Below are 13,009 nucleotides of genomic sequence, written 5' to 3'. Positions count from 1 at the left end.
ACTGCATGAAGCAGCAAACGGATTGATGAATCCCAATGACTAACATGTTTGAGCACACACTACGTGCCAGACCCTATTGTAAAGGCTTCTCTTAATCCATTAAACAACCGCATGAGATAAGTACCATTACTAACCCCATTTTGCAGATGAAGAAACTGAAGGTCAGAGAAGTTAAGTGACTTACTCAAAGCTACAAAGCTCCCAGGTGGCAGAGTGGAGATTCCAGCCCAGGCAGGCTGACTCCAGAGCCCAGAGCACTAAACCCTACACAAGTCCTGCTGCGTGAATCAATGAATGAGTGGGTGAATGAATAAATACATGCAGGAGCCCTCTTGCTCTTAGCTGTGGGCAAGGCAGGCCACTTTCCGATGGGGAAAAGAATCTCTCAGGGGTGAGGTGGGCATCCAAAGTCCGGACCTTGGGTGGTGTCTCCGCCAGGGTAGAGTGTGACCGCATGGCCTCACTCACATCCCCTCCCTCTCCCTGGTCTGCAGGCACATGCCGCGATGCAGCACTACGGGGTGAACGGGTACTCGTTGCACGCCATGAACTCGCTCAGCGCCATGTACAACCTGCACCAGCAGGCGGCCCAGCAGGCCCAGCATGCCCCCGACTACCGGCCCTCAGTGCACGCGCTTACCCTGGCCGAGCGCCTGGCTGGTAAGGGCCGTTTGTGGGGACGGGGGCTGGGGGGTGGAGGAGAGATCTGGGGGAAGAGGCTCTGGAAGGTGAAGACAGGAGGGAGTACTGGGAACGTTTACTCTGGGAGACTCAGAAAGACCCAGGTCACTTAATAACACAGGGAGATGTCAATTCAAAATCTATGTGTGAGTGTCCAGAGAACCCTTGTTTGCCAGCACTGTGCTGGGCCCTGGAGCTGCCCTATGCCTTCAGATTCCCTTAACCACCCTGTGAGGGATGGATTCATTAGCCTTTCTCACAGGTGGAGAGACTGAAGTAGGAGGTAAGGGACTAGCCCAGAGCATTCCAGCTAGGAAGTGGCTGGAGGGCCCAGGGAGTCCCATCTGTAACAGCTCCCATGTTTTGATCACTGATTGTATGCCAGGCACTGTGTGAGGCGCGCGCTCTCTCTCTCTGTGTCTAACCATTCAACTCCAGTAAAGGGAGGCTATTATCTCCATTTTATGGACAAGGAAATAGAGGCTCAGAGAAGTTAACTCTAGGCAGGGCTGGGGTAGGAGATTAGAATGTGACATTATGGCTAAAAATCTGAGCTTTGAAGTTACAGACTTGCAGTCATTGTAGGGTCTGCCCACTCACCTCTCTTCTCTGAGCCTCAGCTTCCCCCTTTATAAACAGGGCAATGGTGGTGCCCATCCCATCGGATGGTTGGGATGTTATTTGAGATAACATACTCCAGGTATTCAGTAGGGACTGGTAGGTGCTCAGAGGAAATTATTACCCAGGTCCCAGGGGAAGTGCCCATGAGGGAGCTGCAGCCTGGTCCCCCCTCTCCCAGTTCAACTGATTGTTGCCCTGCCCTGGCAGCCCCTCAGTGAGCATGGGAAGGGTTTGATGGCATAGGTGGGGAACGTGATTTCCTGGGAGGTGAAGCCACCCGCCCCATCCTGTGCCAGGCCAAACCTCAAGCAGCTGGTGAATTGCTCTGGCCCTGGGCCAGGTGGTCCTCAGAGGGCTTTAGGGCACTCCCAGGGAGACCAGGTGCCCAGAGACCCATGAGAGGGCACGGCAGGAAGAATGTGTCCAGGATCAAATGGTGGGGCAGACCAGAGAAGCATGATCAGCTGATGCAGTCAGGGAGGGCTTCCTGGAGGCCACGGAGCAGGAATCAGGCCTTAACAGGGCAAGGAAGGGGGACTAGCGTGAGTAAAGGCACAGAAATGGGATGGGATACGAGGCCTGGCTAGGGGTTCCGGCCTGGCAGGGAGGGTGAGGCAGCCGCTTCTACTCCTTTAGACCCTGCCAGCCTCTGGGAAGGGCTCAGTGGATAAAATGGAGCCCCTGGTCACCTTCTGTAGATTAGCATGGGGTCATCAGTCTCCAGTATGGGAATGTGGGTGCAGCCCTGCCCGGGCTATGGCTGCTTCTCTGGTTTGGAGTGAATTCCCTGTGCCCAAGCTGGTGGTGACATTTGATCCTTACCATGTTCCGGGGCTCAGAGAGGAAGAGTCAGGGACAGAGGCTCACCTCTGCTGGTGGGGACAGAGGAAGTGGAGTATTCAGTGCTCCCACCAATTCTCTAATCTTAAGAAGGAGGGATATGAGCTCCAGGCGGGCCTTTGTGTGGAGGCCTCGCCTTCCAGCAGGAGGTTTTGCTGACGGTACAGAGAGCCTGGCCTCCCAGGCTGTGACTGCCTCCCACCTTTGTAGCCCCTGGAGCCAGCAGCAGAAGGCTGAGCTGTTGCTCCCACACCCAGTGTTCTGCTGAGAGGGGTCCTCACTCCTTCCCCTCCCACAGCGTGACCAGCATGAGCTCAGGGCTCGGTCCAGGCTGGGATTAGTGCCAGTTTGTAAGAGGTTCAGGGCTCCCTCTTGACACTGAAAAAGGAGCAGCCCAAAGTCTGAGGCTTCCTGGATAGCCAGTTGCCTCCTACTTCCTCGGTTAGAGTGTGGCGTTGACTCCCCAGTCCCTGGAGTGCAGGGGAAGGACCTTGGAGCCCTGTGCAGAGGTTGACACAGCTCGGGTTCCCTTCAGCATAGATAGTCCAGGGTCCACTTATGGGTGTTGGTAGGCGGGGAGAGAGAGGTTAACTGTCCATCCTGCAGGGACTGGTCAAGCAGAAGGGTTGGAGGATAGACAGCAACCCCAGACAGACATCTATGCTGGGAGGTTCATGTTCCCATCACGTGGGCAGGACTGTGGAATCTGTGGTCCACCAGGCCTGTCTCCCCTCCAAGCCTGTGGTGGTTAGTACCTGCTCTCTTTGTCCTTCCCTCCTGGAGGAAGCAGCTAGAAGGGTCAAGACCACACGCAACAAGTCTTTCCTGGGTTCTGAGGGCCCTGCCAGAGCCAGGCTTTCTGTCGAGGAGACATAAGAGCAGGAGCCTCAGGTCCTGCCATCAGAGATTCATAGGCCAACTGAGACGATGAGATTCGTACCCAGAGGACATAGGATCAAGTGCCAGTGAATTCCATCTACTCAGTCAGACCTCTCCTAACTCTACCTTGCAGATAAGTCATGGCCTGGCTTCTCATGGTCGGGACAGTATTTTGTTGGTATCTAGAATCTAAGGGTCATAGGCTATTAGAAGCTTTGTGACATGGACTTCCAAATTATTAGCATCATGTACTCTCAGAATGTTATACCCTTATTATTCTGGGACTTTAAGGATTTTAGGGCAATGCCCACCCACCTACCTCCCCACCCACCCCAAACCAAATAAGGAAGATCCCCCTCAGTCATATTCCTGACAGCCATTCATAGAGATGACTTAGACCTCAGTGGTCCTGATAGTGAATGATGGGGTGGAGCGATCTTGAAAATCCAGCCACATGGAGAGGAGATGGGTGATTTCCAAGGGGGAGGGACCAGGGTCTAGCTCTGGCAGGACCAGATTCAAAATCTATTTCCCATAATTAAATGGGCCCCCTCTCCTTGCCCTCCAACGGCTGTACATTTCAAGACATCATCTTGGAGGCCCGCTATGGCTCCCAGCACCGCAAACAGCGTCGCAGCCGCACGGCGTTCACGGCTCAGCAGCTCGAGGCCCTGGAAAAGACCTTCCAGAAGACTCACTACCCGGATGTGGTGATGCGTGAGAGGCTGGCCATGTGCACCAACCTACCTGAGGCCCGGGTACAGGTAGGACCCAGCTTCTCTAGCTAGACCTTGCAGGCAAGCACCAGCCCATCAATCTGGCTTCCTGCCGTCCAGGAGCCAGCACTTCAGCCCTCGGTGCCAAACTGCAACTGGTGTCTCCATGAATGCCTTCGGTGACAGGGAGGGTGGGTTGGAAAGGGTTGTGGGTGTGTGTTTCCTACAGGGCGGGGGCAGCCTTGTCACTCACACTCCCTCCGGGAGCACCCTGCTCCACAGCTCTGCTGCTTCCCCTCCCACTCCTGCGGCTCCTCGCCCTGTTCCCAGGTGTGGTTCAAGAACCGCAGGGCCAAGTTCCGGAAGAAGCAGCGCAGCCTGCAGAAAGAGCAGCTCCAGAAGCAGAAGGAGGCTGAGGGCTCCCACGGGGAAGGAAAGACTGAGGCCCTGACTCCAGACACCCAGCTGGAGACTGACCAGCCCCCCAGCCTGCCCAGCGGCGACCCCCCTGCTGAGCTTCACCTGAGCCTGTCCGAGCAGTCGGCCAGTGAGTCGGCCGCCGAAGACCAGCCAGACCGGGAGGAAGACCCCCGGGCAGGGGCTGCAGATCCCAAAACTGAGAAGATCCCTGGGGCTGAGAGCAAGGGGCTGGGCTGCAAGAGGGGCAGCCCCAAGGCAGGTGAGGTTCAGCAGCAGCTGTGGGTGGGCCGGGGCCCAGCCTAGGGAGAACCACCAGGTCTAGTCGCACGGGGGCCTGGCTACGCGAGGCGGGTCAGAGCAGTGATAGAGTTAGCCTTTGTGGCACTGGACCTGACCCAGAGAAAGGACTTGGCCGTAGCAGGCCTGTTCCAGGTGGTCACCCTTTAGTTGCTGAATCCTGGAAAGGTCCAGGGAATTCAGGGGGTCGGGGGAGAGGCTGTGTGGCAGGGGAGGGGTACTTGGGGAGCTCAGGGCAAAAGCTATTTATCAACCATTATGGAAATTTTCCAGTATTTTAACAACCAGTACAGATGTACCAGTGCATACTGGGTGAGTACCATATGGGTACCAGCGAGTCCCACATGCAGCAGAGACTCAGAGCTGTGTTTTTGATGGAACAGAGCTCTGGCAGGAGGCATAGCTCAGACACAAACCCTGGGCTCAGGCAGGGAATGGATGGGGCTGTGAGCTGAGAGCTGGAGGGGAAGGGGAGGTGACCGCCCTTGAAAAGAAAAGGAGTCTTTGGGTGGAACATTTCTGTACTACCTGATTTGCTTATGGCTCAGCCATTCCCCATGTCAATCTGTGATTCTGTTGTGACGATTTCAAGAGTAAATAAAACTCTTTTGTTCCACCAAAACCAAACAACAGCAACAAAAAAAAAAAAAAAAAAAGAAAGAAAGGAAAAAAGAAAAGAAAAGGAGTCTCCCTAAGAAGGGGGCCTTGGCAGAGTCTGGTGCTCCTCCAGGAAGCTTGGGTCCCTCCCTCCCAGGATTCTAGGGGATGCTTCTGGGGGATGCTCAGCACTGGCTGAGATGGGTGGATATGGTTTCAGCCAAAGCCTGTCTTGTCTGCAGCTCCAAGGGGGTGGCAAGGCCGAGGGAGCCCCTCCTGGCAGACCACTGCCCTGTCCTGAGTCCTCGATTCTTGGTTCTCTGCTTGCAGATTCCCCGGGCAGCCTGGCCCTGGCCCCTGCAGCCCCCGGGGGCGGCCTCCTGGGCCCCTCCCACTCTTACTCCTCATCCCCACTGAGCCTCTTCCGTCTTCAGGAGCAATTCCGCCAGCACATGGCCGCCACCAACAACCTGGTGCACTACTCTTCCTTCGAAGTGGGGGGCCCGGCCCCTGCTGCTGCTGCGGCTGCCGCCGCCGCCGTGCCCTACCTGGGCGTCAACATGGCCCCTCTGGGCTCACTGCACTGCCAGTCCTACTACCAGTCGCTGTCAGCGGCCGCTGCTGCCCACCAGGGCGTATGGGGGTCTCCACTGCTGCCCGCACCCCCCGCAGGCCTGGCACCTGCCTCGGCTGCCCTGAACAGTAAAACCACGAGCATCGAGAACCTGCGGCTTCGGGCCAAGCAGCACGCGGCCTCCCTGGGACTCGATACGCTGCCCAACTGACTGCTGGCCTCCCACCCAGCCAGGGCTCTTGGGTGCCCCCAGCCCAGCCCCAAGGTTATCCCCATATGGCTCTCAGGGAGTTAACTCCAGGAGCCCAGGGATCCCGGAGCCTTGGAGTCCTGCTTCCTGTCCCTCTCCCCCTCCCCCCACCAGAGCTCCAGCCCTCGGTGAAGCCCACACCTACGCCCTCTGCATGGCCCTGCTTGGATCCCACGGAGGCTGAATGGGGAGGAGGTGAGAGGCTGGTGCCCCCGGCTTTCAGTGAGAGGCTCTCTCGCTGGCTAGATCCCCGCCTCAGCGTCACCTCCTCCCATCCCTCCCTTCCTCCCCTTCTGTCCCTAGTAAGTTTGTGTGTGGAATGTGAGATATGTAAAGATATATTTTCAGGCACCTGCCTGCCCCAGGCCCCCTGCCCTGCTCCATCTCTTCTCTGCTGCTCCTGCCTCCACCTGCAGCTTCCACATCTCACTCTGGCCTTCCCTTCTCTCTGTCTCTCTGTCTCCCCTTTCCTTCTTCCCTGACCGCTCTCTCCCTGTCTCTGTCCAGTTCCCCACCCCTTCTCTCCCCAGCCTCTGTCTTCCCCCACTCTGGATCTTCCCCCATGTCTCTCCTCCCTGACCCTGCTTTCTTTCTTTGGTGCTGGCTGTGTTGGTGTTGTCAGTTCCCAAGCTATGTTTTGTTTGGGGTTGTGGCTTTTTAGTTTTAGTAATTTTGCTTCTTCCTGTTCCTCTCCTTTTGCTCCCTCCCTGCCTGTCTCCTCCCCGCCGGCACCCTCTTGAGGCAGCTGTTCCTTTGCATCCCCAGTAGAGGTGATACAGCCCTCACTGGAGACCCTGGAACCACTGGAGCTACAGACAGTAGGGGGCACTAATTGCCCCCCTCTCCCCAGCCCAGAGTCTAGAAGGGCATGTTCTCTTCTCTCTCTTTTCTAGCTTTGAGGCACCCCCATACCCCTGATTGAGGAGGAAGGGAGTGGAGGCAGGAGTCAGACTGGGGCAGGCAGTAGAATGGCAAGGCAGCATCTCTGGCTGCCACAGCGTTCATCCAGGCCTGACCACAGGGCTCTAGACCTCTCTTTGGTGAGACTTCCCTGGGTGGAGGGAGGCAGCAGGGAATGGGTGCTCTCAGAGAAGTGTCTTCAGAGGAATGCGGTCCCACGCCCTGGGCCTCCAGGTTCTGCAGTTAGTGTCCAGGGCGGGGGTGTGGCTAAGCCAGGAGGGAAGGTCGGACTCCAGCTCCTGATCATGGTAAGCGCAAACCATGCAGCAGTGCGGAGTCTCAGGCTTCTGCTGGCGTCCTGTCCCAGAGCCAACTGTCGAAGTAAGGGCTTCTGTCCAGGTAGTCACTGGCTTGGAAAGGTATGCTCCTGCTTATGGCCAGGAACCCAGCCCAGCAAACTTCCTCTCCAGGTGGAGTGACCTTGAGTCAGCCCGTAGCCTCTCTGGGCCCGTTTCTCCACCTGGATTAGATGGCCTGTAATGTTCTGTCCAGCTCTAACATGCCGCACGTTTGTGCTTACAACCTGGCGGGGCAGAAGTTTTTAGTTAAATTAATAACAACCACGAAAAGGCTCTCAAAAGCACAATGTATGAATTAGAAAATGACTGCTGCCTTGCTGTGGAGCAGTGGGTGTCGCACGCACAAGCCTCTCCGTGGGTACAGCCACAGTCTCTGCATCTCAGTTTCCCCAGTAAGTATAATGGGTCCTTTCAAGTTGAGACAATCTGGATTTGATCCTGTGTTTCTTGAGTTTTAGTCCAGCTTCTGTGGTCACCCCATCTCTAAGCCTTCGCATGGTCTCAGGGGCTCAGGGTAAGGGGAGGGAAATGGCTTGCACAGATTCTGGGTCATGATGCCCAACCCTGTGCAGCTCACCACTGAAGCCTCCACACCCTGCTTAGGGAAGTTGCATCTGAAAACCAGGGTAAAGATTCCTAAGGCTTACCTCCTCTCCCAGTGGGAAGAGAGGGGGGTCTACTGGCAGGATTGCTTTGCAGAGTAGTTGATGCCCATTACCCTTGGGGAGTTCGTCTGGCCTAGGGCAGATGGAGAAGGCTTTGGATGGGAGCAAAGTGAGGGGGATGGTAGCTGTTTGAACAAAGCAGTGGAGTGAGACTTTGTGGATGATGGGGAAATGGTGGCTGGCTTCATGAGAGGTGGGGCTGAGGGTCCTGAATCCAAGATCTCACCTGGATATGGCAGGGACCAAGGCAGGCAGGTGAGGGTTTCTGAACAGAGGGATAAGTTGAGCCAGGATCAGGTATCTGAGATTTGGAAGGTGAATCCAACAGCCACAGGAGATCAGAGGAGAGACTTGGGCAGGGAGACAGGAGGGTAGCAGAGACTCTAGGAGACAATAGGGATTTCTGGTTTATCCTCTGGGATCAGCTCCAGGAAGTTCTGTTTCTGAAATGAAAGCAATCTCATCTAGCCCAGGCATGGGGACTGAAGCTTTTTGCCTGTCCCTGGAGGCAAATGACTGTCACTGGACCTTGGAATCCAATAGCTCTAGACATTACCACCTCCTCCAGGAAGCCTCCCCTGACTTCCCAAGGAGCAAGTCCACCCCGGAGTCATGTTCTATTATGGCAGAACCAGGCCCACCTCCGGCTCAGCCCAGCTTCCCTCAGAGCTTTGTCACTACTTCCTCATTCAATTGACCCAATTCCACCAACCCAGAGAAGGCAAGGAAAGTATATGTGGTCCCCTTCCCCGGGCAGATCTCAACGTAGCTTAGGGGACCAGCCTCAGTGACTGAAAGCAGCTAGAGAGCAAGAGGGGAGAGTACTTGTAAGCGGTACCCTGCATCTCCTATGAGCTTGGGGCGGGCCTACCACACCTGAGACTGAGGTTGAAGTCTCTCCCAGGTTGGCCTGGTCATCTCAAGGCTGAGAGCCAGAGGCTCTGACTGTTCCTTCCAGGAAGGCCTCATTCCTCTTCTCTCCCTCCTGTTTGAGGTCTCCATTTCCCTGCTTCCTCACTTCCCCAGAGCATGATCCAGGGGCCTGGGCCCCCACCCCGACTCCGCAGAAGCGGGCTGTACAGACTGCTTTCCAAACCAGCTGTTTTGTGACCTTTTGTGCTTAGAGGTCGTGCCAGCCCGTGGCAAAACCACTGTGTACCGTATTTATTTATTCTGTTAGTTGAAAAAACATGACTCAAATGCCCCTCCCCTGCTCCACCCCCTGCATGACACTCTGTCCTGTGTATCCCTCCGTCTGTCTGTCTGACTTCCTGTGACGTTGTGACCTGTTCTTTGTCCTACTTGGCTAATAAAAGAGAATCTGGCAGCACAGCCCTCGGTCCAGGTTCATTCCCAGAGATGCCCATGGTGGGCTGAGCAGATGTCGTCTGCTCACGGTGATCCAGCGCTGTGGCCAGTGGTCACGGTGGCCTAGCGCTGTGGCCAGTGGGGGAGGAAGGCAGGACTGCCTTGTGATTGGCCACTCCCTCCAGGGCCCTCACCAGTCTGTGGCTGGTGTGCCACTCCGGGGAGGTCATGGGGAACAGAGGGACGAGGGTGGGGAAGGGCTCCACCATCTTTTCTGGGCTGCTTGGTCCTCACCCAAGCCTTTGTGGCAGGGCAGCTGGGGGCTAGGGCCAGCTGAGGGTATTCGGGGTAGTCTGGGGGATGGGTAGGTAGGACGGAGAGGGGCGGGGGTTCTGTGGGAATGACAGGAAGGCACACTGGATCTAAAGCCAGAGCTGTTCTCCAATGGGGTAGGCAGCTTATGGAGGGAGGGAGCCCTTTGTCCTCAGAGGTGAGGAAGCAGAGGAAGAAGAGGGACTCTGCTGTGGTGGCTGGATGGATTGGAGATTTATGAAGCTCCTCCTTTTAAGAAAAAGACGACTGGCAATTTCCCCTACTCAGCCGTCATGGCCCTTCCCCGGGGTTCTGCACAGAGAGTCCGCACAGGGCCCCTGAGCCAGAAGGGGTGGTGCAGGCTCGGGGTTGGGGTTTGGGGGTGAGAGTCCCCTCTGGGGGTTTCCTGGGAGGAGAACACCAGCAGACCTGACTAGTGTGCAGGGAGCTGCTTGCTGGGCTTCCCAGGGAAGGAGCCTCAGGCCAGAGGGACCCATGGGGCCCTGACCCCCCCCATTTCCCAGGTCGCTGCTGGGTTTCCTGGGAGGAGAACACCAGCAGACCTGACTAGTGTGCAGGGAGCTGCTTGCTGGGCTTCCCAGGGAAGGAGCCTCAGGCCAGAGGGACCCATGGGGCCCTGACCCCCCCCCATTTCCCAGGTCGCTGCTGGGCCCTAGGAGGCACATTCCTCTCTCCCCAGTGGGGCTGAGGATTAGGGCGGGGAGCACCCTCTTCACCTTGCCTTCCCACCTCCCTGGGAGGGGCTCGCTGATCAAATGTCTGCCCCAAATCTCCTACTGCCCTTCCTGGACCTGAGCCCCACCTGCCCCTACATACCTCTGCCCCAGGTATACACCTTCCCTGGTGGAGAGGGTGCCCCGGGAACTCTGAGGTTCATATCACTCATGCACTCAGCACTTACTGAGCACCTGCTGTATGCCTGGCCCTGTGCTGGGTCCATAGAAACGAGTAAGGAAAACATGGTCCCTTCTCTCAAGACAGTACAAAACAGGGTTATTTGCGGTTCAAAAAATAGAGAACCATGGGAGTTCAGAAGAGGGATCCCTAGCTCAGCCCAGGGAGGTCAGGAAGGCCCCTTGGGAGGGGGACTTTTGAGCTGAGTCCCATAGGTCCAGTGTTCACCAGGAGGGCAAGAGAGAAGAGTATCCTGGGAGGCACAGCACACACAGAGCTGCAGGACCGACGGCTGGTGAGCCCCGAGCCCTGGGGGAGCCAGGTCCTGTCCAGGTGGGGCTTGAGAACGGTGGCGGGTAGTGTCAGGGGCTGAGGAGGGAAAGGGAAGCTGGGAGCTTGGACTCAAGCCCAAGGGGCGTTGGGAGCTATTCCCAGTGGGGGAGTGGGGTGATCAGATTTGCATCTTAGAAAATCCCAACCCCCCATACCTTTGCTGCATGGTGGTTCGGGAGGAGGTAAGGAGACGGGAGAGGAGGCCACTGTCACATCCTGGTGGGAGGAGGGTGGCATCAATGTGGACTAGGGGAGGAGGGGTGGGAGGAGGGGTCAGACTGATGAGAGATTTAGGAAGTAGAATTACTATGGTTACTGCAGGCTTGGGAGGGGTCAAGGGTGCTCCTGAGTCTCTGGCTTGGTGGATGGGGACCCTTGGGCTGGGGTGAGGGGAATGAGCCCGAGTTAGACTGGTCTTTGGGGCACCTTTCATTTATTCAAGGGAAGATGTTAGGATGTACTAGATCAGGGCGCAAAAGAGGGGTCTGTCTGCGCTGCTTAGACTTTATTTAATAAGTACTTACATAACACTTTCTCCGTGACTGGCACCTCACAGATATTGTCATTTAATACTCACATAACGCTATGTGGTATTATTATCCCCAGTTAACAGATAAGGAAACTGAGGCGCAGAGAGGTTAAATAACTTGCCCATGACCACACAGCTAAGTGTTGGGCAAACCAAGGTATGGACCTGGCCAACCTCAGAATCCATGCATTTCACCTTGGTGGTTGTCAACAGAGACAGAGAATGAAACCATGTCACTACGTAAGATCACACAGGGGACTCTGAGGATGGGCCCTCAGGGAAACACTGACTACAAAGAAAATTCTGTTCTGGAGTTGGGACAAGCTGCTCCCGGCTTGCTGTTGACTTTGGGCAAATAACTGCCCCTTTCTAGTCCTCAGTTTCCTTTTCTGTTGACTGGGAATCATTAACTATGTCCAGCCTGCTTCCTGGGAGGTTTAGGTGAGACCAAGAGGAGAAGGGTCTGGAGGAGGCCGAGGGGCTGAGTGGCCTGTGCCCGGCACGCAGTAGGTGCTCAGACAGCCCACAGTGGGTGAGATGAGAAAGGCACGGGGGCTCCCTGGAGCTTCTCCCTGAATCCTCATTTCCTTAGACCTTGGCCCGTGTTTTCCTTCGGTCCAGGGTTCCTTGGGGGCCCTGTGGAAGGGGCACCATCTGAGAGGGTCCTGGGGGATGGATCCCTTTAGGGCGGGGCAGGGCGGGGTCCGCCCCTCCCCCGTTTCCCACAGAGCGGCCGGGCCTGGAGCTCCCCCACCCCCACCCCGCCCCATCTCTCATTCTCCGCTCCCTTCTGGGAAAGCCGATTAGGAGGCAGCCTCCTGCCCGCCCCCCTGACAAGTTTGTCTGAACTTCCAACAAAGGCCCTCAGAGGGCTGCGGAGGGAGGGCCCGGCACCAGGAACCTGACACCACTGGCCCAGGATCACCCGGGGAAGACTAGGAGGCGGCTGTGCAGCTCTGCTCACCCTATGCGGGCAAGAAGGTCTCCCAGAGGGGACCTGGCCCCTCCAAGGCCTGGGGGCTGGCAGGCTGGGAGACATCTCCCCCTGGGAGCCCCTCCTAACGGGGACAGGGCCAGCCCCAGGAGGACAGGTGGGGATCTGCATACATTCTCACCCACAGTCACACACACACACTCCCAACTCCCAGGGACACTCGTACCCTCCCCCGCTCACAACCACACACACACTCACACACGTATCCTCTCTGTGATACGCACGGGACGTGCTGACTTCTGCACTGCACCACACAGTCTCAGGGTGTCTGTGTGTCTGTCTCTGCTACGCTTGCACACACCACCCATACAAGCCCTCAGTCTCGCCTGGAGGTTGCACACTTGCCCCACTCCCAGATGTGCACTCTTCCTGGCTTACACTCCGGACAGCATCCCCCCAACGCTGGGATAGTGGCTCCAACTCCCCTCTACACACAGGCCTCCAAGCCACACCGCCAGCTTGGTGCCTGGAGATCCTCCACGATTGCTGCCCTGGGCCTGCTGAAGACACTGCCCAGATACCCGCACGAGAGTCAGACCCGGGCCCGAGCTGCCGTTTAATACCCTCGTTCCCTGACTCCATGCATCCATCCTCACACGCCATCTGCTCTCTTGAGGACACCTTGGGGACACATAGGCCCCTGGGCTCAAAATCCTTAACTTTTAAACAAAGGAGCCTGCATTTTCATATTGCCCCGGACTCCACCAATTATGTAGCAGCTCTCACTCCCTCGTCTCAATCTCCCTCAGTCTGACTCACTCGGCCCTTCTGAGGCTTTAGAAACTCAGAGTCTCCAGAAAGCTCTCAACTTCTCCCACC

General features: G+C 56.7%; 1 protein-coding gene across 2 annotated transcripts; it reads left to right on the top strand.

Moving 5' to 3' along the window:
• The first annotated feature begins 497 nt into the window (after window positions 1–497).
• DMBX1 (diencephalon/mesencephalon homeobox 1) lies at window positions 498–5,914 on the top strand. 2 transcript variants are annotated; one of them, XM_007130516.1, is made up of 4 exons: window positions 498–660; window positions 3,607–3,785; window positions 4,068–4,416; window positions 5,382–5,914. In XM_007130516.1, exons 1-4 carry the CDS (start codon window positions 507–509, stop codon window positions 5,834–5,836), a joined length of 1,137 nt encoding a protein of 378 aa, XP_007130578.1. In that variant the 5' UTR covers window positions 498–506; the 3' UTR covers window positions 5,837–5,914. The 2 variants fall into 2 exon arrangements, with proteins under 2 accessions (XP_007130578.1, XP_007130577.1); XM_007130515.1 differs by having other exon boundaries at window positions 507–658; window positions 3,590–3,785.
• The last annotated feature ends 7,095 nt before the right edge of the window (window positions 5,915–13,009 follow it).

The sequence above is a fragment of the Physeter macrocephalus genome, unplaced genomic scaffold (genome assembly GCF_002837175.3).
Source record: "Physeter macrocephalus isolate SW-GA unplaced genomic scaffold, ASM283717v5 random_344, whole genome shotgun sequence".
Taxonomy (NCBI): domain Eukaryota; kingdom Metazoa; phylum Chordata; class Mammalia; order Artiodactyla; family Physeteridae; genus Physeter; species Physeter macrocephalus.
Note: the sequence above shows the minus strand (reverse complement) of the source record. Positions and strands in the feature narration are given on the sequence as shown.